At 39.6% G+C, this 27,577-nt stretch overlaps 1 protein-coding gene across 3 annotated transcripts in view; it reads left to right on the top strand.

Annotated features, from left to right (window-relative positions):
* sox6 (SRY-box transcription factor 6) overlaps positions 1 to 27,577 on the top strand; it is a 154,742-nt gene that overhangs the window by 60,687 nt on the left and 66,478 nt on the right. For all 3 annotated transcript variants that reach the window (XM_041786049.1, XM_041786059.1, XM_041786038.1), the window contains one exon: positions 12,219 to 12,308. In XM_041786049.1, coding sequence (XP_041641983.1) covers positions 12,219 to 12,308 — 90 coding nt within the window. The remainder of the gene's footprint in view (positions 1 to 12,218; positions 12,309 to 27,577) is intronic.

Genomic DNA, 27,577 nt, shown 5'->3' with positions numbered 1-27,577 from the left:
GCTGAAGTCATTCTTGGTTCTATATCGGTCTTTGGGCAGTGACGCCAAGAATTGGAAATGCATCTACAAGGAGCAGGAGAGAGATGAAGAGTAATCTGAAAAACTTCATATGGTCAGGAAGCAAAGGAGGAGGGGTCAAGATAGTCAGAAAATAGCAAAAGAGAGGCTATTCCACAATGGGATGGGGTGCAGAGGGAGGTCACGTGTCCTGCTGTGAGTGTGCGTGAATGCTCAAAGTAGGGTTACACTGGGAGTCTTGTGTGCCAGCTCAGTATCACTGTCCTAGCCGAGGCATTCAACTCCCGAGCATTCTCCACACATAACTTGACAAAAGAGCTGGGGTCATCTGACCGAGGATCAAAATAGTGAGAGTGTAACTCACACCCAGGGCACAGACCGCCTCTGTGGCCCACTAATGATTTCAGAGCACATTGCAGGCTTGTTCTGGAAGTCAGACGTACGTCAGCAATCCGGCAAAGAGATCCGCCTCAACACAAGCAAACATGACAACTCAAGTGGGTGCAGCCTATTAACATATTTGCATTGTTTTTTCCCTAAACAGCAAGCTTGAACGTCTTACACCAAACTTTGATGAACAAAGAGACTCTTTAATAAGCAGTGATGAAACAGATGTTTCCTCCCACTCAAGGCTTTTCTTTCTCCTTGTTCAATAACATTACAAGTGCCAGGAGATGAGATGAGGATGTCATGAGAAGCAAATAGAAATGTGTTTTATTGCACTGCAAAGCCTGAGTGCCAATGATTATAATTATTTGACAAATGCCATCCCTCTTTAGAAGTATCTGTAGAATAATATTTTAAATCTACAGCGGTTGAGAGGTTAATTTGCCAAAAGAAAATGCACTCATATGCACTAATAAAGTATAATCAATAGGATGACGTTATATGAAAAACAGGATAAATAACATCTGGCAATTATTCTTTCATTCACATTTTATAATAGGTAAATTTGGTTCACAAACCATGTAATCAGTTCACTTCCTAAACCCTTACCTGCTCATCTCATCTTCCTCTTTCCTTTGTCTTTTTTTCTCATGGGTGGGGGGCTCTTATCTCGGCAAAGCTGATTCTGTAAGCCCTGTCAGCTGCCCTGTTGTCAGCTGGACCAATCAGCTCAGTTGCTCCTGAGAAGCAAATTCCTCTGTCTGCACTCCATACAGTCTATAAAGCTCTGCATTAAACAGAAAGAGGATTGGCAGATTGAAAGAAAGAAATACACTTAACTACAGAAATACACTTAAGACAGTTACTTGTAGGCAAATGAATGGGGCCTTTTTATTTCTTTTCACAAGTTCTCAGCCTTAATAGATGCTATTTACATCATCATATCGTTATCAAGTGGAAAGGAAGGAATAACAGCAGAGTGCAAAGGTATATTTTATCTTTGTACTTGTGTTAATGAATTTTGAAAAACTTGCATCCTTCTTTGATAGCATTTTACAAAGATCGCACAAAAGAATTTGTAATTCTTAAAACTTTTTAATGGTAAGAGTTTGTATGTATGTACATGTCTCCTAGATTCCCCCCTCAGCTAACGAACAATATAATCGAAAATTAGTGGCCTTTGGTTTTACAGTCCAGTAAGCAGCATGGAAGCATCCTGAGCTCTGGCATCTTAGTAAACAAAGTTGGCTGTAAGATTAAATAAACGACTTTAATTACTTTTTGAAAATGAGAAACTGCAGAAGAAGAAACTATTACCATCCTCACTGGGAGTTTAGATTTTCTTTTTTTCCCCTAAAATGTCATTTACTTAACATAAAGTTGAACATAGTATACAGTTTGAAGATTCAACACATTTACAGAATGCTGTATAATTACGTCTACGGTATATGATCCAGCTTATTTTTGTAATCGAGCCCTCTTTAATGTCACATCTTCTGGTTAAATCTTTGCAGCGCAGCGCTGTCGTCCAGTGTTTATGATGAAATAAAGTTTCTGTGTCTATATCGTACACTTGGCTTCACTGCAAATTGCAATGCAATCATGTGGATCCCATTAGTCTCTTTTTGTCCTCGTAGAGTCAGACACCCATTAATTTACTAAATCACACTGAACAGCCATGATCACAGTGCTCCACGTTTCCTTCACACATCTATTAATTTAACATAGATGAATAAATGTGAATGTTTCCCAGCATTGATTAGCAGACAAGTTTAGATCTGACAGTCAAATTGCAGGGTACCCCCAAAAAATATCCCCAATGCAAGGTACCCAGTAATTTAATTTTTGTGTGAAATTATTATAATTTATTACAGTGTGTCTGACCCTAATGATTAGACATCAAATGGAAATTAGAAATTGAAATTAAGTCCGTACATTTTTCCTCATACTGTCGGTGTGTACAAGTGCTGATCCCCTCATCAACATCGTCTGAGACTCCAGAAGTAGTGTCTACTTATCTTCCTAGTAAACTGAACACACGCATGATCACTGCTTTGTCTTTTTTTCTCTTTTACTCATGTGCTTTCTTCTGTTATTGTCTCCTAGTTTGATAAATTAATTAACCAACGTGGCACTTCAGTTATCTTAAGCTACTGTGCTTCATTGAAAGCTTTAACAGGCTTTGAATATTAACAATCCTGTAACAAAAACACACTGATAGAAATGTTTGCTTGATTTTTCTCCATTATAAAACCTCCTCTTGTCTTTGACCTTGTCTGGCTCTTCATACATATCTTTCTGTCTTTATTCAATCAATTTAGCAATTGTTTGTTTCCCTGATGAATAGAGAAGTGCATTGTATTAATGGTTATGTTCAATACACTCACTCTGCAGACAGAAAAGAGGCTTTAAAGCAAAAGGAGGGGAGAAGGAGAGGGAATGAAAAGTTCATTTTGCTATCCAAGCATTTAATGGTCCTAGTTCTTAAAAGTGACCTTGTGGGGTAGAGAGCGGAGCAGCACAGCAGCTCCTTCCAGATGCACACATGGCATCCATCGGGGGCACAATCACGCACAGTCCCAACACCTCAGGCTCGGACATATGTTGAGTTTTATTTCATTCTTCTGACATTAATCCTATTCACCAGCTGTTCTGCCAGCTGCCACTCTCCGGCTTAAGGGGAGATTGCAGTTTTGGGGGCTCTGAGTACTGGTTTATCTTGGCTCCTCATCTGCTCCTCACGAAGTTTTGATTGGATTTTTTTCCCTTGCCCTCTTCCTACTTCCAGGTTCCTTGAGTTGCATACTTTCCTAAATATTTCTATGACTTTGCTTTTGTTTTTCCACTCTAACTTGAGTGGAGAGAAACTGCAATTTATGTTGACTTTAAATGTTGTGTTTTTATAGCTAAAACCACTTCTAGGCTTTAAAATTTTTGGCAGTTTATTTTAAATAAGTAACAGAAAATATGCATTTATATATAATGTAACTAAGGCATTGTTCAAGTAAGAAAAGCACAGCTGCCAGGGCTGCACACCACTTATTAAGCCACCACTTTGTCTGTAACCCTCAACTTGTACCCCTCTTCCTCTTAAGAAATCATTTGTAAAAGAGCACAGTGCTGAAACCTGCTCACCCTACAGTCATCTAACAGCATTTCTGTGGGATTAGCCTGGACATGGCCTCAGCCTGTACAGTTATGATTATTGACATATTGGGTCTGACATATTTCACCTTTATGTGCATTGTCTGGAAGCATACTCAAGTGTTCTCAATGTCATTTCTGCTGAAGTACGGCCGGGCGGTCTGCGAGCAGGGGCCGCAATGAATTGATCATTGCTCACTGCTCACTTTAATAATTCAAGCCTGATTGCCACAGAGTGCCGCAGTAAAATGGATTGGGAGAGGTCACATGCTGCTCAGCTCAGGAGGTGAAGCCTCTTGGGGATGGTTAATTCATATATGCTTGATAGACACGTGTCCTATTTAGAGAGGTCAGGGTGCTGTGTGTGTAGACGCCTTCGCAGAATAGCCAGGTCAACACTGGGATTAACACGCTGGTCAGTGCTGATAATGGCGAGGGGGTAAGGGGTAAGGGTTTTCTGGTCTAAAAGGCCAGAATGTTTGGCTGCCTGAGGAAAAAAGTAAAATATTCAAAAAGTTCCCAGCAAATTGCATCTGATTTAACCACTTTAGACTGAACGGTCTGTAATCATTTTGTATGTGTCATAATTTTTTCTGTCCACTTTGAGATAAATGCTGAAACCTTCAGTTGCTAATGGGATTAGAATAATATTAGCTAGAAGCAACAAGAAAAAAAAATCAAAATATCAATTAATTACAGCAGCTGAAAAAAGACCACTGAATTAAAATGAAGTTAATTCTTGAATGAACACTTTTTATAAGGCTGTATAAGATTAATCAAGTATCCGGTCTAAGCTAATAACTGAGATACTCAAATTGCTATACATGAAAAGACCTCACAGGAAAGCTGTGAAATACCCAAGAACCTTTGCTGACAAATGGAGTTTGCACCTTTTACATGCATAAATGTGTAGAAGTGTAAGATATGGTCCTTATGTTGGTGTGAAGAAGTAAGGATGTTTGATTGACAGCAAATCAGGCCACCACAGAGTAAATCAGATCCTCAGAAGAATCACATCTTCTACAATATATTTATAGCAACGGTTTACATGAGCAAACAGGATAGTCTTAAGGTGACTAACAGAGATGTTCACCAAGTGGAATAATGATTAGGTGTCACTTAAAGAAAGCCCACCACGAGGTGCAGGTGCTGCACAATACACTGCCATGGTTGGACCTTTTTATTGATGCATGCCAGCACTTGTAATTACATATTAAAAAGCTGGAATGATTTAACTGCACCCAAAAAGTGTTCTGAAAATGGTAGAGGTTATTAAAACTGTTGACAACGAGGAAAGGTAATTGCCTGAAAATGAGCGACAACGCACTGTTGTGCTCAGAATGTTTTTTCCCCCTGGCTCCCTCTTTAGCGTTTGCATTGTGCAGCATCACCCGGGTGTGTAACCTATTGCGTTCCGATTGCTCCCTTGCAATTAGTGCCCTTTTTGTCCTCACTTCAATAACGCCATGATTATGGAGACTTCAGGAGTATTTGCAGCATCCAACAGCTGTTGTCTCAGGGACTACCGGCTGAATGACAAAAACATGTTTTCTCTGCATTTCACTTCCCTGCCTGCCTCTTGTAATTATTATGTTTTATTTGGTGTGATGATGGGGTCTTGTTTTTAGTGTGTCTGTGATTAAGATATTCAAAGGACTTCTTGGAGTGTGTCACAGTCATTTTCTTTTTTATCAATCTCGACTTTTGATTTGTTTCCCGTGCAGTGCAGAGTGGATGGAAATTAGATGTAAGCCTATCATTGTCTGACTAAGAATCACAGAGTTTATCTCTGAGAGAGAAATTTATGCCTGAATTAAAGAAATATACTGTAAGTAATTCTGAAAGCAGGAGTGAAATGGAGGAGTTATTTTCGAGGCTGTTCAGACATTCCAGTTCATCCTTACTATTTACAATTCAGACTCATCATTTTTACATGAGTAATCACATGATAAAGCCAGTATAATAGACTAAATAATAGGCACTACTATCAAATAGAAGAGTCTCTCTTGCATAATTCCAGACTGTAAAAGTCATTGCCAAATGGCATTGATTGATGTGATTTTTAAAGCGAAGTTATAGTGGATATTTCATATCACATTCTTACTTCAATAGACCTTTAATCCAAGCTTCAGCAGGCAACAATCATCAGCAAATAATAAAAATTTCAGAATCACTACATCCTTCACGATTAATTCCGGTTCATAATTAGTGCATTCATTTGTAATAATCACATTAATGACATGCTTTCATGTCCCTTTCAGCACACATTGATTAAATCCCTGCAGCGTCTCACTGCAGCCACAGTGATTTTCAAATAAGTCCTCGACTGCTCCTGAATGTTTGATTTCACTTTAAAAACTGACGGACAGCTCAGTGGACATATCAAAAGTCAGTTACACCTTATTATACCAAGCATTTACCTTTTAACTAATATCTTTTTTTTCCTTTTAAGTCCATAACTAGCTACTTCTTTCTGGTTTAGTTCATGTGATAATCTACAAGTAACCAAAAGTTACTCATTTACTTTCCAAATGAAAGCAGGTCTGTGTCCAAACAGGAAGTCATTTACCCTTAGTCTAAGACAGTACAAAATCCAAAATGAGACAAAAGCAGTTTTGAATGCAAGGTAGCTGAATTTTAAATTGGGGAGATTAATTGTAATTAACTCCAGAAATTCTGAGATTAACTGCAATTAAAAATTGTAACCATTCGACAGGCAGAGTATATTATACAACTACATTATAATGCCAAAAGTATTCACTCACCCATCCAAATAATTGAAACCAGGTGTTCTCATCATTTCCATGGCCACAGGTGTATAAAATGAAGCACCTAGGCATGCAGACTTATTCTACAAACATTTGTGAAAGAATGGGTTGCTCTCAGGAGCTCAGTGAATTCCAGCGTGGTACTGTGATAGGATGCCACCCTTTGCAACAAGTCCAGTCGTGAAATTTCTTCGCTCCTAAATATTCCACAGTCAACTGTCAGTGGCATTTTAACAATGTGGAAGTGATTGGGAACGACAGCAACTAGTGGTAGTCCACGTAAAATGATGGAGCGGGGTCAGCGGATGCTGAGGCGCGTAGTGCGCAGAGGTCGCCAACTTTCTACAGAGTCACTCGCTACAGACCTCCAAACTTCATGTGGTCTTCAGATTAGCTCAAGAACAGTGCGTAGAGAGCTGCATCTAAGCCATACATCACCAAGTGCAATGCAAAGTGTTAGATGCAGTGGTGTAAAGCACACCACCACTGGACTCCAGAGTAGTGGAGACGGGTTCTCTGGAGTGCCAAATCGCGCTTCTCCATCTGGCAATCTCATGGATGAGTCTGGGTTTGGCAGTTGCCAGGAGAATGGTACTTGTCTGACTGCATTGTGCCAAGTGTAAAGTTTGGTGGAGGGGGGAGTATGGTGTGGGGTTGTTTTTCAGGAGCTGGGCTTGGCCCCTTAGTTCCAGAGAAAGGTACTCTGAATGCTTCAGCATACCAAGAGATTTTGGACAATTCCACGCTCCCAACTTTGTGGGAACAGTTTGGGGATGGCCCTTCCTGTTCCATCATGACTATGTTCTAGAGCACAAAGCAAGGTCCATAAAGACATGGATGAGAGAGTTTGGTGTGGATGAACTTGACTGGCCTGCACAGAGTCCCGACCTCAACCCGATAGAACACCTTTGGGATGAATTAGAGAGGAGACTGAGAGCCAGGCCTTCTCATCAAACATCAGTGTGTGACCTCACAAATGCGCAAAGAATGGTCAAAAATTCCCAGAAACAAAATTCCCAAGAAGAGTTGAAGCTGTTATAGCTGCAAAGGGTAGACCGATGTCATATTAAACCCTATGGATTAAGAATGGGATGTCACTTAAGTTCACATGCGAGTCAAGGCAGGTGAGTGAGTACTTTTGGCAGTATAGTGTATATCTTTATGACAAGATCCACAAACAGAAAAAATACTGATATTTAGGAAGTATCATACTCAGGATGTAACACCTAATATTTTTCTAAGGCAAGGTCAGGTAACAATTTGTACCAGTAGGTAGATTTAGTCTCAATCAAACAACCAAAGTTTTTCAAGCTTTTTATCTGACACATTGTATATGCAATATTAAAAACTGTATACAGTGGATGAGTAGAAAATCAGGAGCATTTTTATATTCTTATTATCAAACAGCCTATCCTGTAGGAAGGGACAGTTTTTTTAAACTATTCTTTGTGATATATAAAAATGTCAACACATTATTTACAGTGAATAATAAAAACAATGTGTCAGATGTGTGACTTTGTTTGAATTTTATACTTTTAAGATGAGGCAGTTTTCCTCTATTTTTTTATGCAGCTCATAGATCCTCTGTAATACCAAGATTAGTGTTAAGAGTTTAGTGCGGTTCACTTAAATTGTTTGATGTCAACTTATTAGAAAAGATTCAAGACAAGCTGAAGCTTGTTTAGAGCCTTTCAACCTCATCTCCTGCATTCCTCAGCTCAGCATTGTTTCCCTGTTTGCCTCACTGTACAGGCCTCCACATTCTGGAGAAGAAATTATTTATATGGTCAGTGTCAGTTGATCATTGATTTGGTAATTACATGTTTCCCCTGGAGGCTGGGATAACTGATATACAAGGCCAATGCTAAAGGGGAGGTCTCCCAGTCTGTTATCCATGACTTATGGCTAATTTGACTCTCCCAGATAGCCCTCTTTTCTCTGCCAATGGCTTTTCAACACAACAAACACTCAAACACGAGTATCATCTTTCTCCCTGGAGACTAGCTCACAAAGAGAAGCCCTGAATGTGGTGGCACACAGTCCAAACGATTTCACTGCTGACAACACAGAGTAATAAAATACCATTTGCAGCGTGTTGGAACAAACCATTTTTATGCTTTGAGACTGTCACGGGCTTTTGAAACATGATGCCTTTTTTTGTTGCATCTACAGCTTTAACAGATTAAACCTTTGACTGACTGAACACTTGGATATGTAAAACAGTCCTCTTGGCCCATGCAGTGCTGAGATCTTTGCTTAATTTTATTTGAAAACTGGACTTCATAACTCTACTGCAATATGGAAAGCAATTTGAAAATTAGTGTGGCATGAATTTTTAAGATCTGCTTTATTACTGTCCAATCTAACTCACAGTGACAAGAGTTGATTTGTTTAGAACTGTGTTTATTCGTCTTATTTTCTGTTCTACTCAGTGATTTGAGCCTCTCTATTTTCTTTAATGATGGTTTGAATGAGCTTCTCTGTTTAAAGCTACCATTAAACATAAATTATCAAACAACTTTCACTCAACCACAGGCATTTATCGCTAACTAGCACTTTATTTAATAAAATCTTTTTTTTCTTTTGGTGCAAACAATAGAATTCAGACAATTAAAAGTTGCATTACACCGTAGGAGAGAGGAACTACAGTGAGGGAGGTTTGTCAGTGTCAGGTTCAATAGCTAACCTGCCTTTAAGCTTCACTGTAGGGGTTCAGACTGAGCATGTCACCTACCAGCACTGACTGCCAGGTGCTGAGAGCTTTGTTTACATCACACCTCAACCAGGACACATTTTCTTTGTTGAGATTAACGTGGATCATAAGCTTTGTTTTTTTTTTTTAAATACAGCAAAAGTATAAAAGCTGTAGCCTAATCTAAACAGTTCATCTAAGATTTGGGTGTCTAATTCCCTGAGCCTGTGCACCCACATGAATGAGATCACAGAATACCTGCACAGGTAAGCTGAATAACAGATGATAGCCCTGATAGGAGATAAACAAACCGAATCTGGACATATTAAAACAATGATAACTATTCACTTTCTTCTGAGCGCCACTTGGAAACACTTTGGAAAAATCTTGGTGAAGGGTCGGGGGCATTTTTCCAGCTATCCAGCAGCAGCCCCAGAGAGGACACAATGAGACCCAGACAGGCTTAATAGTCCAGAAACCATCCGTCCCTCAATGGGAACATGTCTTGGACACACACTCCAGTAGTTTTGTCTTGTATGTTGCTATCTGTGCTAGCTGCAGAGCCGTGTGGGTCCATGCCAGGCGAGGGTCCACAGGGACCGTTGGAATCGCTGGGGCTGGAGGAAGTTGGTCTGGATCCAGTGGGGCGATCTGGGCTTGGTGACAAGCCAAGCTGTCTACTGCAGGGACGCTGGGAAAATGTAAATAAGAGCCTGATAAGGGCTATTGTTTTCATTCCATTCTCATCCCAGCTGAATGGCCTGCTCCCCAGCTACAGAGCGCTTTATCTCGAGAGAGGGAGAGGGAGAGAAATGGAAGGGGTGGGGGTGCAAGAGATTTAAGAGCCCCCGAAGGAAAATAAAAATAAACTCACTGGACTCTTCTGTTGTTTAAGCTAATTCCCTAGTATGTGATGTCCTACTTTGAAAGAACAAGAGCAGCAAACTTGTCTTTACAGCAAAAACTTCAGAAGCTCTTCACATACAGTCCGAAATAATGATGTTTGCCTTTCACTCGCAAATCTGCCAGCACTCCATTTCCAGTGAAATCAGTGAAGTGTAAATCTTTTTCAGGACTAATTTGTTATTTTACAGTGAATACAGTGTGTATTCATTTTTGACATTCTGTGTCATAAGCTGACAGTAATTGTAATGTTGATACTAACCAGTGTTTCCATTGGCACATATAGTTTCTACAGAAATAAAGAGATATCCGAGACTCTGAAATAGCATTAATCTAAATTCTTCTGAAAAATAGGCTGTGGACGGGTGCTCTGAAGAAAGCCAGACATTTGACTCATTCACTCTTTTCCTCCAGCACGCCTGTGCTGAATTGCTCCGCTTTCACCCGAACCCATTTTTGGTTGCCTGTGTTAGTCCACGAAACACTGAAAGATGTTTGAGAGTTATTTTATAGCCTAATCTGGGTCATTATTCACGTCTCCCAGGTGGAAGGCAGGGAGGACAGCGGTGCATTCCAGCTGTAGTCTCTCCTGGTGGAGGACTTGGCAGGTCGTGTCTGGCCCGGCGAAGGGGATGGAGAAGTGAGGGAGCGGCGGCTCTCCTGGGAGGGAGGTGGAAGGAAGGGGGGAGTACTGGAGTAGAATGGAAGCTGGCACCACATTATCTCCAACAGTTGGTGCATTCCTTAATGATCAAGTGCTAGAGAAGCATCTGTGATGAAAGAGTGTATGTGTGTATCAGAGAGGGGGAGCATATGTGTGCAGATTAACATATGCTCACTGTGTTTGTTTAATTCCCCTTAAAACAACTTTAAAAATAAGCCTTTTCTGTGCTTCAGGGAAGAAAATGTTGTGTGCTGATGCTCTGTCTGTCTGAAGATTATGATTTGAGGGAAGTTTGTTGTTTAGTGAGAGGAAGCTGTCTCACCCTGGGGTGAGTCGCAGGGAAGAAAAGCTGAGCTCTCCCCTGCCCTTAACCCCTGTTTAAAGACGGGTGATCTCTGTGCCAGGGAGGGAGTTAACACACACAAACACACGCAGCCTTTCCTCTCTCTCCCTCTCTTAGGGTCAAGGGGACAAACTGTGAGTTGGGAATTGGAAAGTCAATAAAGCAGAAGTAATGTTATAATGACCCCGAGCTGGAGATGTCCTGTCGACCCCCATCACACTGGAGGAAGTGGACAATCAAACAAAATGGACACTCGGCTTGATCTCTCTGAAAGCCTGTCCTTAAGAAAGGAAACAAGAAGTGCGGACTCCCTGTTACTCCCAGATCCTCTGAAGTCAGTGTGTTTGTCAAAGGGAGCAGCGGTGTTTGGTTTTTGAAAGCAGAGGGCAGGAGATGTTATGGATGGATATAAAGAAACATCACTTGTGTACAATCTGAGCCGTAGGACTCTCTCCTGTCTGACAAAAATGATTAAAGTGAGGATGGCCAAGTGCCAAAAAATCAAAAACACAGGACAGCTACAAAGAAATCTCTTTACAAAATACACCATCCTCGGGCATTTTATGAAACCTAAGGACTATTTCTACAGCAATCAACACAGCAGTGTTATAATCAACCAGAAAACCACACATTAAATGTCCGCCCAGAACTGGATGGTATAAGATTGCTGCTAATAAGACTAAACAGGACTGGACTCTGCATGACTCAACCTGCTTCATTTTGGAGACAGTTGCTCAAGGTGGAGGCTTGCTTGTGCTAGTGGTGTTTGATGGGAACAGGCTGACCCCTGAGCGGTGCAGAGATGGTGGAGGCCCAGGTCAGACGGCCCAGTGTGTTCTTTATCAGCTACCCCAGCGACAGCATGGCAGATTGCGGCCATTCCTCCTCTGATTCATTGTCTGCTGGACAAATGTTAATTGTTTTCATCATTGGCAGCCATGTGAACGCTCGAACGTACCCAGTCTCACTCCTTGCCTCCCACTTAATGTGTGCCTCTGCCCTTATTCTATCCCCACAATGCCTGCTTCCCTCCTCTCTCCACCCTGAGCTCATCTCTTTACTGTCCGACTGAGTCTCTTTTAATGTTCGCTGGGCAATATCATCAAATAAAATACCCCTATTTCATCCGAAACACTTACTTTCTTTCATTTTCATCCAAGAAATACATTTAAGTTTTATAACATCCATAGAACTGAATGGGAACTGTATGCAACACCAACTGTAAAAATACACCCTTTAAAGGAATGTTTTTATCATTTTAATGACTTGCTTTTTCTTTTTATCATCTTTTTCCCCCAGAATCCTCATGCATGGAGAAACTTCTTTCTAAAGACTGGAAAGAGAAGATGGAGAGGCTGAACACGAGTGAACTGCTTGCAGAAGTAAAAGGTAGGATGAGAAAGCCTGCACTGAAGCTTGCAGGTTTACCACAAAAACACCTCTTTAAGCCGTGCTAACAAGTCTCTCATTCCTATCAGACGTTCATTATCTAAGCACTGTATAATCTCAGAAAACCGCCTTGTACTCTGAAATTAAACAAAGGCCTTGGCTGCCCTCCTCATTCATTTCTCTACTTCCTTATCTTTTGTTGGAATGCCCGACTCTGTCCAAAGTGCTGTCTTCAAAATTCCAGCCCATTTAGACCTAAAAGCCAATGCTCTGTGTGCTTGTCAGCAGTTTATTGTTGTTGTCCCTGAGCCTCTGCTGTGGCACATGCAGTACGTTCACACTGCTCGGGTGATTGTTGAACCCAAAGTGTGCTTGATGTAAACAGGGAACAACTGAGCAGAGAGGAGAGGAGCCGTTAAAAGCGCAGAGTTGTCTCCTCAGTGAGTCTGTGTTTGAGTGGAATGTCTCGACTCTGACAGTGAACGCCCTGCGCGGCGTATCGAGAGCAGCACGGCAACTCAACACTCCCCCAAAATCTGTGTTTATGACAGGGTGAAGGTGGGCCGAGGAAGGGCAGGGCTGCTGCTCAGTCCTTAGCACTGACTGTTACAGAGAGCTGCTGTGTTTATACAGCACAGGGAAGCACACAATACCAGCTGGCTGATAACACCAGGCTGTCACTGGCTCCTGCTCTCACTCTTCATTAGAAAACGTCTTGTGTCTTTCATGAAGACCATTTGAAAAGATAATAGAGAGCTCATTTCACTGTGCAGGTGAATTTAAACATATATCTGATTGTTTCTCTTTAGAAACATGGGTGTAGACTTGTTCTGATACTAATACCAGTATCAATACCTATGTTTTTACGGTCTGAAATTTAGAGATGGGTTTGGGTTGGTTTGCCAGAAAAGGCAACATCAAGTCTCTTCAGTGCAAAGAGAGGCTGAGGCAAGCGGAGCTGAGAGAGGAGCAAGGAAGTAGACAGTCTGATAGTTGTTTTATGCTTTAGGCTTCATTCAAATTGTTCAGGGCTCACGGTGGGCCTCCTTGAGTGTATAGCATCCTAGGCAGTCACCTATACCTGATGGTACGCTTGTATATTTGACCAGTATTTAAGGTGAATATATACAGCAATTTTTAAATCAGTGCTGTATTACGGTGGAATTTTGTATAGACACGCGTCTTTGGCTGCAACTTTAAAACCCTTCGATGCAATTTTCCTCTCTGCACCTAGGTTCATACAGTTGATGCTTATAACACATCACTGCATCCTTTACAGTAAGGTTGGATGGTCGTCACTTTCTGAGACGTGACCTGCATTCTTACATGTTCATTTACAAAGCTCTCATTTGGATACTATTTTCTTACATCTCCTTCATGTCAGTCTGGTATTCTGGACTCTAAAGACTTACACTCAAGTTCATTCTGAGCTTAGCAGATCTGCTTTCAGCATCTTTAAACCGTCTGCTTAGGACCCATGGTAGAGCACTTTAAACTTAAATTAACTTGTTTCTTTGGGCCATTTCAGATCCTTAATTGTTAACTTCTCTGTTTAATTGACTTTAATTTTCCATTTCTGATTGATTTTATATTTTGTAATTTATTAATGTACCTTTATATTTTAAAAATATTTGATATTATATATATATATATATATACATATATATATATATTTTTTTTTTAATTGTTTATCATTAATTTTATTCTTCTGTCTGCTCAACATCATTGTAAATGAATGCTTGCCTGCAATGATTTTTGAGTCTTAATAAATATTAGAATAATTATATATACTGCCCATTTGTGTGGCTCATAGATCAGCTGTAAATATCAGCAGAAATTTTCATTTCAGCTGATACAGATATTCAACTTTTAAAGCTAATATTTGCAGATACTGATATCATGCTGATATTATCCTGCATCCCTAAAATCGTGTGCTAGCAAAAGATGTAATGCTATTCACATAAGCCACAGTAGGGATTCACCCTATTGTATTTTTGCTGGTATCGGATACACTGATATTGACAAATTCATTTAACCCAGTACAGATAATTAAATGTAAGTTCAAACCTTAAACTTCAGTCATTAAAACACACAGTTTTAAATTTAAGGCTAAAAAAACTTAACAAATTTCAGCCCCTAAAACCCACGTTCAAGTGTAAGGAATGATGAAAAATAAAGAAAAAGACTACAGATAACCTTGGTCTGTTGGTCCAGCCTAAAACTTCACTAACTTATTTGTTCTTATGGATGATATTTACAGCTGATAAAGGCAGATTTTTGAAATATTGATTGTAAATATTGGAAAAATGTTCATGTATGCTGATACCAATTATTCACTTTTAAAGCTAATATTTGCTGATATCAGGCTGACAATATTGTGCATCCCTAGCCAGCATGATATGAAAAAGGAGTGATCACATTGATCTATATTGCAATAAAGAAAGACAAGAAAGTTGAAGAGAGCAAGTGAACTACACTTGTTCTATCTGCTGTTTTTCATGTTTTACACTATACTCCTGTATGCAGTATGTAAAGGTCTTTGTCTTTTATACATGTATTGCCCATTAAATTAGCACTACTAAGGGTTTTATACATTTCTAAGTGTGCTAGTGCTCTGTACTTGCTAAAAATGAATTCTAACTATTGGTAAAGAAAAGGAAAACATGTCGTATGAACATCTTTACACGGGTATTAAAATAAAACAAGAGCTTAGTTTTAATTATTGAATAACACTTAAAGAGGAGAAAAATACAGCTGAATGTTCTTTTAGGTATATTCACTGGCAATAACCTTAATGAGCTGAAGGGTAAATCACTGCTTGGTAAACTAGATTCATTGTACCTGCCCTGGTGTATGCCACTGTAGATCAAAGTGCACTGGGTGAAATGTTTCAGATGATTTAGCCTTTTGAAAGGCAGTCTGTTAAATTATAGGCAGGGCATTTCTGCTTTTTGATGAATAGGAAAAGGAAGGTTACTTGGTGGTCTGTAAACAGGTAGGGAGTCTGATAATAAACACTGTGGTCTGTGTCTGTCTGTCAACAAGTTATGGAGACAGTCTACACACCACAGTTACTAATATAAATGCTTCTCCTATCACAGTGGCAGCCTTAGATTTTTAATTAGCATGCCATTTCATATGACTGTAGACATTTCAAAGGGCTGCTTTGTGCTCCCCCTTACAAATGTCTCTCTCTCTCCCTTTGCGTTTGATGTCTGCCTGATGTAAATACGGGCAATTAAAAAGAAGCCCAGGGTTGAAGATGCACAAGGTCCGCCTAATTAAAACATAAACAAAGGTAGCAAGCAGAAAACACCTTATGATTAAGATCTAAAGTGTTATGATGAATCAGAGGTTCCATTAATTGTTAGGTTAAAATCAGTACAAAAGGCAAACATGCCTGTAGGTTTTTAAATGAATGAAGGAGAGCAGAGACTAATAAGCTGACGTGCAGAGAAGAACACAGTACCTACCGGCACAGTGGCCTTGTGTTTTCTATGCTGATCGCTCACTAATTCCTCAACCAATTACACTGAGCACCTCATGGGCTCATAAAAAACAAATGTGTTTAGCTCTTAGAAAACAAATGAAAATGAAAAACAATAGGTGTGACAGGAATTTTGACCTGAGGCTTTAACAGTGAAAAGAAAGACATCCTTTGCAGTTATGTCCAAACATGCCCTGAATATTTTATCCTGTTGAAGTGAGCATGCACGTACAGTAAACAAACAAAACAATTGTATCAACAACATCAGACTTTCAGAGTATACAAACCCGACCAAGCATTTAACTCTTAGAGATCTATAGTTATAGCTCATTGACAAGCTGGTGTTTGGCTACATAATGTGCTGTTTGGAAGATTTTAGCATCAGGAGAAGTAAGCACAATAATCCAGCAGAGGTAGTGTGCTTAAGCCAGACATGTAGAATGGTGTTATGAAGGGTTAATGGTTTCAAATCTCCATCTGCCTTTTCTTGTATGCTGTTAGGGCTTAGCACAAGCAGGTGAAGGCAAAAAAGACAGTTTGTGAAGGGAGCATTAGCAGCGGATTTCTTTTCAGCAGTCAATTCCAGAGCTAACTGTTTGTTTTCATACCTGAGCTTAGCTGTCAATCTGCAGGAACGATGAGGAGGGAGATGAAATCTCCTGAACAAAACCACAGAGCAAGAAAGGGAGGCCGGCTGGAAGGGCTCCAAACCACAGAAAGTAGCAGATAATGGGAGACAAGGTGGAAGGAGGAGTGCAGGAACAAGACAGAGCAAAAGGTTTTAGATGGGGATACGCAGACTTGACGTATATAATAATATATGTGAAAAATAGTTTTTCTATCAAACATGTACAAAGCTTTTTTCACCACATGATTTATTGCACTTCATATCAAATATATTATTGCTCTGTACATGTATGCACACACTCACACATTGTGTCAAATGTAAATATAGCACACTGTATCCAATGGCAGATAAGGTTGCTCTGTGTTGCATGCTTGCTCTGTGCAGGGTCTTAGAGCCTCATACTCAACAGGGCTGTTTAAGTTTCCCTGCTGAGTGCCAGTCTCCCAGCCCCCCCATTGGGAAGAGGAAAATGCTCAAGCATTTACTCAAACTGAAGGAAAATATGTTGTTACTAAATTGGAACACAAGCTGTATTCATTCTCTTGGAATTTGCAAGAAAATAAATAAATAAAAATAAGAAAAAAGCTTAGCATTGTATACCAAAAATGGCAGCTGGGATTCTGAAGCAGAAAAATTGGAGCTCTTGCACAGTCACAATCAATTTGAGAATGGTGTCTACATGACAGTGGTCGGCTGTGCACAGACAGTCCTGTGGCAGGCAGATAAGTGGAAGCTGTTTAGGAGGAGAACACAGGGCAGGGCCAGGGCGGCAGCTGAGACTGATTTGATGCTGGCCCTACCTGTGCTGGCTTTACTCCTGCACACACACACAGAAAGGCGTTCACTGTGTGAATACAGAACCTGCATTGTTCAGCTCCTAAACGTGGTCATCTGCTTTAAAATGTGACTTTATTCTCCATATCTCCTATGAAGTGTTGATGCCACTGGAGATACTTTTTCTTTTTCCAGCAGGGAAGACTTAGAAATAAGCTGCAGAAGAATTTTGTGTAGCTGACTTCAAATTGCTTGGGTGTTTTTACAACATATTGCATATAAATATTATGTATATCATATTTAGCCAAACATACAAAAACACCCACACAAACAGCACAAAACAGTATCTGTCCAGTTGCTCCAGTCAAAAATGCCTCAGTTAGCATTTTCTCCACAACACTTCAGTCAACTGTTTGCCCTGTGCACTCAGGTGAAATATGAGCCACAGTAAATCATTATTCCTCAGGCCACATTTGCCAGATGAATGTATGAGAGTGTTGGACTGTGTGTTTTTCTCCTCTAATGAATTGAGGAATTTAGCTGGTAGCAATGAAGGTAAAAAAGAGAGGGGCTGTGCTGTCCTTGTGAGTATGTGTGTTAGTGAGTGTATGATGGAGTTAGAATTCTGAGTTTGCACTATGAGTTTTATTCCACTGGTTTATTTAACCCTTTAAAGCCTGAATACACAAATTAGAGCCAGAAAATTCTTATTTTTTGGAACTGAAATGTTTATTTCACTTTCTACTGAAATACAAAAAAATCCAAATTTCCATAAAATTTAACATATATATTTTTTGTATTTCATTTGACACATTAGGTGTTTTTGGTAACTGAAAATCCACTTGAGGGCATTTTTATCATTTATCAGATTGTATTCATAATTTTTTTTTAGTAATTTATTGATTATAGTGATTAGATAGAGGTATCATATAGGTATGTATCAAATATGATACAACAGGCTTTAAAGGGGTTAACTATGACATTGTATATTTCAAGGAATTAAATGTATTAATCCTGATTCCAGTCAAAGAAAAAACATTAACCTAAAAATAGTTTTAAAAAGACAATTACTCCCCTAAAGCATTCATCACCTATCTCTTCACTCACACGCTGTCATTCACCCTGATGAAAACCATCAGACTTAAATGAACACATTATTAGAAACAACAACCTGAATTTAAGGGACAGTCTCCAAGGTGCATGCAAACAGTCAAGAGAGGTTTTTAGATTCGAAGCCACCCCTAAATTAATAATTCATCAGGAGAAATTGGTAGTTTTCTAAACAACATAGAAAACTTGACATTCATTAAGTGCTTCTGGGTCTAGTCTAGTAACAATCAGGGATAAGTATTGAAATCTGGTACCAATATGGTACTGGTACCAACACATCTGATACCTATCAGACCCAATTACAACACAGATATCAATACTTCATTTTGATACCCTGCCACCCCAATGCAACCCTCTGCCACTCCAAACGAAAGGCAAGAAATGTTATGGAATTTGTGTGATTTATGCGTTAAGCTACACCATTTTTTTTTCCTATCCCAATGTTCAACAGGCATCTTGTAAAGATTATTCTGAAAAATTATTTATGATACCCAGACAGCTTTTAGTCTCTTGCTGACAAAAATGTAATGCAGCTGCCTGCCATTAGTATCCACTGTAGCTCTGATTAATGGCTACTGGCATGCTGCCATAATGCTCTACTGCCTTGATCTAAACAAGCACTGTGAACAAATAGAATTAAAAGCATCTAGCGGGAGAATCGTATGTTGGCAGTGTTGTGATGTAGAAAATGAAAATAATGCTGCACGTGGACCAGTTGTTCTCAACTGGTGGGTCACGGTGTGTGCTTTTCAGTGGGTCTTGAAAGCATGCCTGGAAAAAAATTGCGTCAAAATATGAACTCTTTTAAGACAGGCTTGTTAGGTCCTCACGCTTTGATTTGTCTGATGTTTTATACTGTTTGAGGTCCAAACTGTACTATTTTTCATTAAATGTATCTGATTGGTCAAAAAATCTACCAAATTTGTGTCCTAATCTCTCATTAAGGAGTTGATGGTGGGTCCTGAGGCTTGACCAGCTGAGAACCATTGATGGTGGCTGTATCAGGTTGTACCTGCATATATTCAGCCAAAGCAATGAGTTATCAAATTCTGCCCAGGCATTTTGCTGTTAACCTACAAGGATAACTAGAGGCTTGCAATGTTAGCCCTGCTAACATCAGCCACGCTTATCATCAATTATGGCTTATGATACCATGGTAAATATTCTTTAAAGAAACTTACTGATGTCTTAGTGTTCTGCATAATAAACAAATTATACTGTAACCGATAAACAAAATTATAAATGCTTAGTTGATGCATATTTAAACATTATTAATGCTGTATTGATGCACTAGTGAGGCATTTGTAAAACATTATAACAGAGTTTGGTTAAGGTAGGGGTGGAGGTTAGAATTAGGGTTACAATTGCTCAACTAAAACAAATAGTTAAGCTTTACTAGTGATTTACTGATGCTTTAATAATGCTTTAAGTGTAAAGAGTTATCAAGTGTTTCTCTTTTCATTTTGGCAGCATAAAAAAATTTATGTATTAAAAAAAGAAAATGCAAACAGTTTAATGCACAAACGAAAAAAATATCTAGGAACTTTCTAATATACTCATTTTTTGTAACTCAAACAATCAGAAAGTCTTTGGTCTGAAGAGAGACTTATAGCACCATTGCATTGCAGCCTTTATAAGTACTTTACATCAGGGTGATTTTTATTACAGCATTACAGCTCTCTCTCTCTTGAAAGTCCACCTGCTTTGCTCTATGTGACAGTTCAATACTTCATTTGAGGCTCAAGGTACTCTCTTGGCCACATGAATACACTCTACCACCCAGAGCAGCTTAAACATTAGATTAGTAAAGTCATTTATGACCTCTGGTTAGATCTTATGAGGAAAATTATCATGACAGCTATAAAAAACAGTACTTTGTGAATATCTGTACTGTTAGAGCAGTCTTTGAGTCCTGCTCAGCTATTTCAGTCTGTCATTTGGATTAAACCTAAACAAAGCACAGGCATTGTGGATAAAAAATAAGTACTTATCCATCAAAGACAAAAGTCAGAAAGTCTTTTGAAAGATCAATCCAATGAATCAAGTACATCCTCCTTTAATTCCTCAAATGTAAAGGTAACGAATAAATGTTCTGTGAAAAGAATGAGATTACATCGAGCTCCTGGATTCACTTCCAAGGTTTTTCCGCTTCTGCCTTCGTCTCTGTCTTACAAGTTTTAAGAGCTTTGTAAGAACAAGGCCTTGAAAACTGTGTAGACTTTTATTATCGTAAGGGCAAAGGGGTCAGACTCATCATCATACAGGCCATGGGAGATTAATAAAAGGACCGGGGACAGTCTTTGTTTTTCTGTAATGATCTTTGCTACATACGGCCTTGCATACATTCAACATCTTCTTTGCTGTTACACCGTATTGTACTGACAAAGAATGATGCATTCAAGGACTGAAAGAAATAAAGTTTCTGTGTTGTGAGTTGTTTTCATGCCTTCAGTGTAAATTTCAGGGTCCCTGCCACTCCATGTGGATTAGCATATTCAGGTTGAGCGTCTGTCTTGGCTTTGATGAAGTATCTCGTCCAGTGTCATGAATAGACAGTGAAGTGCTGGAGCTTTTAGATTACCATAATAAAAATGAGGAGAGAAGCTTCCTCTCTCATGAAAAGTCACTATCAGTGCTCTGCAGGAACAGCAAAGTCACCATGGATGAAGAGTCCTTTTATTAAAAACTTCTTCATATACCAATCCAAACACTTGGATCAGAAAATCATTAGCAGGGCCATAAAGAGGATTAAGATTCTGTTTTAGTGTCCCAAAAGTAGACACATCCATCTGTAATAGGATATACATCGATGCAAGTCAGAGACACATATTGATAGACAGTGAGAAGTTGAAGGAAATACAGTAAAGAAAGCATTTAAGATATAAAACAACATTAATTTAACCAAGAAAACCTCCTTGAGATTAAGATTATCATTTACATGGGTGTCCAGGCTAAAACAGGCAGAAGCAAAATTGTCAAAGTTCAAGACATCAAACCAAAAAAAAAAAAAAAAAATACATAACACAGAAATTCTGAGGCAAAGTATTTACAGTATGACTTCCTCCAGTGCCTTTTATCTACATTTGAAGAGACCAGCCCTTCCAGAAGCAAATTTTCCTGCAGCAGATTTTAAGCTTTAGGAGCAGGGTTTCTAAAATGTCTTTTCTCTGTTTCCAGACATTTTGGAAACAGAATTGTTGTGACTGAGTCACTAAACAAAGAATAGTGAAGTAGCTTCCCACACTTTCACATAAATAGAGCAGTACAAGTTTAAGAAAAGCCGGTTAAGTATGGCCGTATAAAAATGATATGCCAATGACTTTGTTCATCAGTGGTCAATAATGGCCAGCCAACTCAGTCATACAGAGTACGGGGACAGGTTAGGGCCTTTAGATTTGTCATGAACTTCAGTTCTCAATGATATACAGCAATGCTAAACGATATTGGGGAAAAAATGACACTGCGATATCTCTCTCTGCCATATATATTGCATGTTTTCTAATTTGAATTTTTAAAAAAACAAAATGGGGCGCAGATGGCCTAGCACAGTGGTAGGCAACTGGCGGCCCACGGGCCAAAATTGGCCCGCAGCCAATACCTGGCCCACCGAATGACATTGATTAAAAAACTGATAAAAATATTTGCTATCACAAAAACGACAATTCCACACAGATTTCAGAACATTTATTCAAAAGTCGTGACAAAATATGATAAAATAAAATAAAATAAAGTAGCATCTGCTTGACTTCAGACGCACACTGGCTTGAGGTAGGAACTCAAGTGGCACACATGCGCTCTGAGAAAAAGGAGAAAAAAGAAAAATCTCTCTCTGTGTGCCACTGTAATGGACAAAGTGCAAAACCTGTTTCATTGAATTAAAACAAATAACAAGCTTGGCTCAAAGATCAAATAAATAAATAATAACAGCCTGTAGTAAATATGTTGATTTTAAATAAATAACTTTATGAAATTACGTTTTTGTAAAAAATATGAGAAAAAAAGTATTTTTGTAGTGGGAAAGACAGGTTTTGCCTGATGAAGATGTAATTTTGGCCCGCCATTGAGTTGGTCAGAAAAAAATTTGACCTGAGGCCAAACTTAGTTGCCGACCCCTGGCCTAGCAGTTAGGTCACGCCACGTGTATACAGGCTTGGGTTCAAGTCTAGCCTGTGGCTACTTTCGCGCATGTCACTCCCCGCTCTCTCATCCCTGTCTCTGACTCTATCCACTGTCCTTCCATCAGAATAAATGCATAAAAAACCCAAAAACAAATCTTTAAAAAAAGAAGGAAATTAAACCAGATGCATACAGTGACAGTAAATGAGTAAATTAATCTGATTAAAATCACCAGATTCAAATGAATCAAAAATTCGATTTTTTTTCTTTTTGGGTCTTTAAACTATTTTTTGATTTCAAATATCAAACTGTGTGGCTCTCTGACAGTGGCGCTGTCACACATACTTACAAACACATGCACACAGAGGAGTAAAAGAGGAGAGAGAGAACAGGCAGACTCAGTGAGCACAACCTTGCCATCAAGAGAGGACACCACAAACAAAGCTGCATCTTTAATGAGGAAAGACTGTGCACCCAGTGCAGCCAACAGGAGGTGGAAACAGAGCTGCACTTTCTAACCAGTTGTCCTTTATACAAGGACATCAGAAACAAGTTCTATCCACTTTTCACCAGCAAATAAAAACAAATCGCCAATATAAACAATGGAAATAAACTGTCCATATCTGCTGGGTGAAGTGCAACAATGTGCAAATGTTGCAGCACGTTATGTGAACTGTGTTGACCAGAGAACCTCAATCACCACAACACCACCATGGGAAACTGTCTGTATATTTTAAAAAATAATATTTTTTCCATTTTTTTCCAAGTTTTTGGTATTAATTATAATACTTTGTGATATTTTTATCAATGTGAACAAAGCTTTGGCAATGAAACTTATGACTCATTTCTTCATGACATTCACAAATCAACTTGTTCATGTGTCACTCACATGCCATCAACCATTTCTAAGGATGTTCAAAGTTATGTTTCATGACCTGACCAGCCTCAATAAGGAGTACTTGGACAAGATACGGCCCACTCGCTTAGGATCAGCCTTAACGTAATTGAGCGTTGTGTGTCAGTTCACATGACTAATATTGCACGTTCAGCAATGTGACCACTGTGCATGCACACCACATAATCACCATAAAACAATCTATCATTCAGCCCTAATATACAATATCCAAAGATTTTAGACACCGAGAAGTTTTGTGTTGACCCCCATGGTCAATCAGAGGCACAAAAGTGGCATCATCAAGTCTTGTATGTCTAAAATTAAAACCCAGCCACAACCTTCCCTTCTTTACAAGTAGCTCAACATCAATATAGAATCCAAAGTATCTATAAGAGGATATAGACTCAATCACATCGCCCTGAGACGTAATAATAGAAGACAGGCTAAGTGGCTTTTTCTTTGAGTCTTTAAACATCACAAGTTTTGTTGCATCAGAATTTAAATTCAATTTTAAGACTCACAGCATTTTTTACACAGATTCAAACAACAGGCTACAATATGACACAATATGCCACAAACAACATGAGAGGATGTGACACAACCTGACTGGACAGACAGAAATTCACTTATTAAAGCTCTAGTTTTAGATAGTAAAAAAGTAATAACAGCCATCATAATATCATTAATTGTGATAATGTTGATCTGATTTTTAACAAGATGATGAACATATATTTAGTCTATATAGTAAAGCTTAGGGACTGAAGAGTCCATGCTGCCAATGGATGACTTGTGCTTGTGAGTCACTGCTCATGCTTGTTAATGGGGTTTTATTGGCAAGATTAACAGCTTTTATATCATGGCAGAGGCAGCAAGCCAGGTGAAACAGCTGTTGCTCATATTGTCTTGGTTGTAGGGCATGGAGACGCGTTAACACCATGTTACTGGAAACACATATGGCTTTGTAGCAATACTGAACAAGTGTATGCAGTAGTAAAAAGCAAAGAGCAGGCCATAAAAATGGTTATTCTTGCTTGGTTTTCTGCCAGTGTAAATGAGAAATCTGACTTATTTCTGACACAGGGATAAAATGTTTCTGATCGATTCAATATCAAAGAAGTGAATTTGATACAAAGATTGACTTGTATGACCCACTTCTGTTGCAGCACTTTTATGCTTTTCAAGAAAGGTAGAAATATCTTATTTTGAACAGCAAAGAACGTACCAATGGACGCCATTAGCTGCTTTTCAACTGACTCTTTGTGTTTTCCAGAAAGACTGGACAAAGGGTCAGATGACCGCAGAGTTCACACACGTGTGCATTTACTCAGAGGCATGTACCTTTTATCGATCATAGCAGCATGCAACACACATCTGTACTCACTCATGTCCACATTCACATACACTTTAGGAGAGAGGGGACAGAGAGAGAGAGAGCCTCAGCACGCAAGGCATTCAAGCTATGTGCAGTCAGTGTGTGGACACAGCTTGGTACAATCGTAGCATTTAGACAAGTCTTAATTTACTTAGGACTGGCTGGCAGCATATGGAAGCATCCATAATAGCTGACTGATAGAGAGACAAAGACATTCCAGTCTTCTGGTGCTAAAAAACTCAATTCAGATTTGGTCATAATGGCTCAGCTGTCGTAACCAAAGCAGGGGAAGAGAATAGGGTGCCTTGTGATTTTCCCCCTTTTTCACCCTCACCCTTCCTCGCTTTTCTTCTTCTTTTTTTGTGCCTGAATCTTTTATCTGTGTTATTCACTCGGGACTCTTCAAAGTAACAAGCCTCCTTCTTTTTCCCCGGTACTGGACTTGGAACCCAAATTAGAGACTGCTTGATTAGAGCAGAGAGGAGGGAGCCAAAAGAGAGGGAGATGTGGGTATTGGACAGAACAAATCGCACCCCTACAAAGTGCCTTTTATCCAAAGACCCCAAGGCTTAAACACCCCCAACCCTCCCCATGCTACCATGGCTCTGCTTGTTTTCCTCTTATCATTTATTTAGTCACCCGTTGATGTTTTCTGCCCTACTTTATGACGTTTAAAAGAGGGCAGGAATCTCAAAAGGTGAATTCTGAATGGGCTGGAGCTGAACAACACAGCTTTAGCATCTCCTCCTCCTCCTCCAATGTGTCAATCTAACATCTCTTAAGTTAACACCAAGGCCTGACGAAAACAAGAAAAGTGCCAAAATAGCTTGACCGTTGGCTCCTGGAATCCTCTTCCTGTGTCAGGCTGGTATTGTCCTACGGAGCTTCAGTCATCTAACAGGAGGATGTCACAACATGTTAAGGTCTGGGCCGACTGCTGGGGTTTATGTAGCGCCAAGGCATCTCTGGACTGTCTGTCTGCCATCGGAAGCTCAATGTGAGGAGACATGTTAACAGGCAGACCCCAGCCCCACTGCTGTTAAAAGCCATGCAATATGCAGGAAACAGCCTCCTTTGTCAGCATACTGGTCAGACACAGACCACGACTCTCCTCTTCTGCACCACCCAATAAAAGTTTTATCTGCATTTTAAAGCTGATCCATAATTTAAAGCAGGAAGAAAGAGATTTTTTACACTCAGTACCCAACAAAAAACATATGTCCACAAAGCTTTGTACGGTCTCGAAAGGGAAAAAGCTGTTCAAGTACTTTTTAGCATTCAGCACTTATCTGAATGATGCTAGATTTTATTTAAACAAAAAAAAGCAAAAACAAGTATTTAATATGGTTAAAAAAGGAAGGCTCAAATTTCAGGACAGAGGGCAGTTTGGGCTTCCAACAATTCAGCTCAGCATCAAAAAAATGGGCCCTCTGTTAGTATTCTTTTGGTGTCCGGGCAGGACTGAGCTCTCCACACTTGAGCTAGTCCATCAGATCATTCTGTGGACTATAAGCAACGGCCTGCTGCAAATTCAAGCACACAAACACAAAAACAAAAATGTGCTTTACATTCCTGTTAATTATTGTAATTTTGTATTTTTACAGAGTAAACACACCTACACTAGGTGAGTAATCCACAGAAATGTGTAATTAGGCAGGCTGGGAGGGCATCAGTGAGTCCAGATGTTTGGTTTCCAACTCAAGGTCATCTCCTTTGGCCTCAATGCCTCATGTCCCTCATCATCATCCGATGATCATTTTCTTTTTCCCTGTGTTCCTTTTCTTTTTGCTCTCATTTTTCAGTACCTTCCTGCCTTCATCAGTCCCACCTCAGTATTGATAGCAGTGATTTATTGTGACATCAATTGATGTATCTTGCTGGTGACTTGCAAAAGGCAGCCCCTTCATGGACATAGCCAAAGGTTAATAAAATTGGTGCTGATTGTATCAATTTTACAGATAAGCCATTCACAACAAGTGTAGTCGGTGAATAAGAAGTCAATTCAGGCCTTGGAGACTGCACGCAGGCTCAATGAATAGCTGCTTTTAGGTGCTTTTTTCGTAGGGAGGATAAATGGAGAATTGCAGCTCTCTTCCATTGCAGCAGGCAGTGGAGGCAGAGCGAGGCAAGCCGAGGTTCAGACAAGCCTGCCAGTAAATTGCCCTGAATGGGTTCTGGAGGTTGACAAGCCCTATTAAGACAAACGACTTTCCTCATCGGAGAGATAAAATAAATCAGGTGTTTAGTCAAATTAAAATAGTTTGAGTGGAGAGGGCCCCTGGGAGCTCTCGGAGAAACTCAAGACAGATGTGGCCAGAGAAGAGGGGAAGACACCCAGGAAAGAATTCAGCTCCTGCTGGCCTCAGGCCAGACTTCACTGTACTGTTATCTGAATCTTTCTGCTTTTATCCTTCTCTCCTCTTCTCTCTGTCTCTTGTCAGTTTTCCTATTACTCTTTTTTTGTAGTATGTTCTCTGGGATCAGCTTGTCACACAGGAGTGCGGTGGGAGGAGAGTGAGTTACTGTCTAGCCTCTCACTGGCAATTATGTTGGCGGTGTAAGTCAATGGTAGGATCACTTAGCATTGATTAGGAGGAGGGAGAGAGCAGTGCAGCTGAGCTGCTCTCTCTATCACACACTACTTCCACATGAGATTGTAGAGAGACGAGAGACTATTGGTCAGTCCCAGCTTTTTGTTTCCTTGGAGTTTTGCATAAACAACATATAATAAAACAGAAAAGTGATAAGAGTTGATGGCAGCAACACAGCTTCCTTCCTATGATTTCTACTGTGCTTTGGACCATATGTTTAGTACAAATCTTTTTTCCTCCCCCTAACAATACCTTCAGAAGTCAGTAAGAAGTTTCCTTCTCTCTGAGTTACTGGA

The sequence above is a fragment of the Cheilinus undulatus genome, linkage group 1 (assembly GCF_018320785.1).
Source record: "Cheilinus undulatus linkage group 1, ASM1832078v1, whole genome shotgun sequence".
NCBI lineage: Eukaryota > Metazoa > Chordata > Actinopteri > Labriformes > Labridae > Cheilinus > Cheilinus undulatus.
The sequence above is the reverse complement of the archived record's forward strand: the minus strand, read 5'-3'. Positions and strand labels throughout refer to the sequence as shown.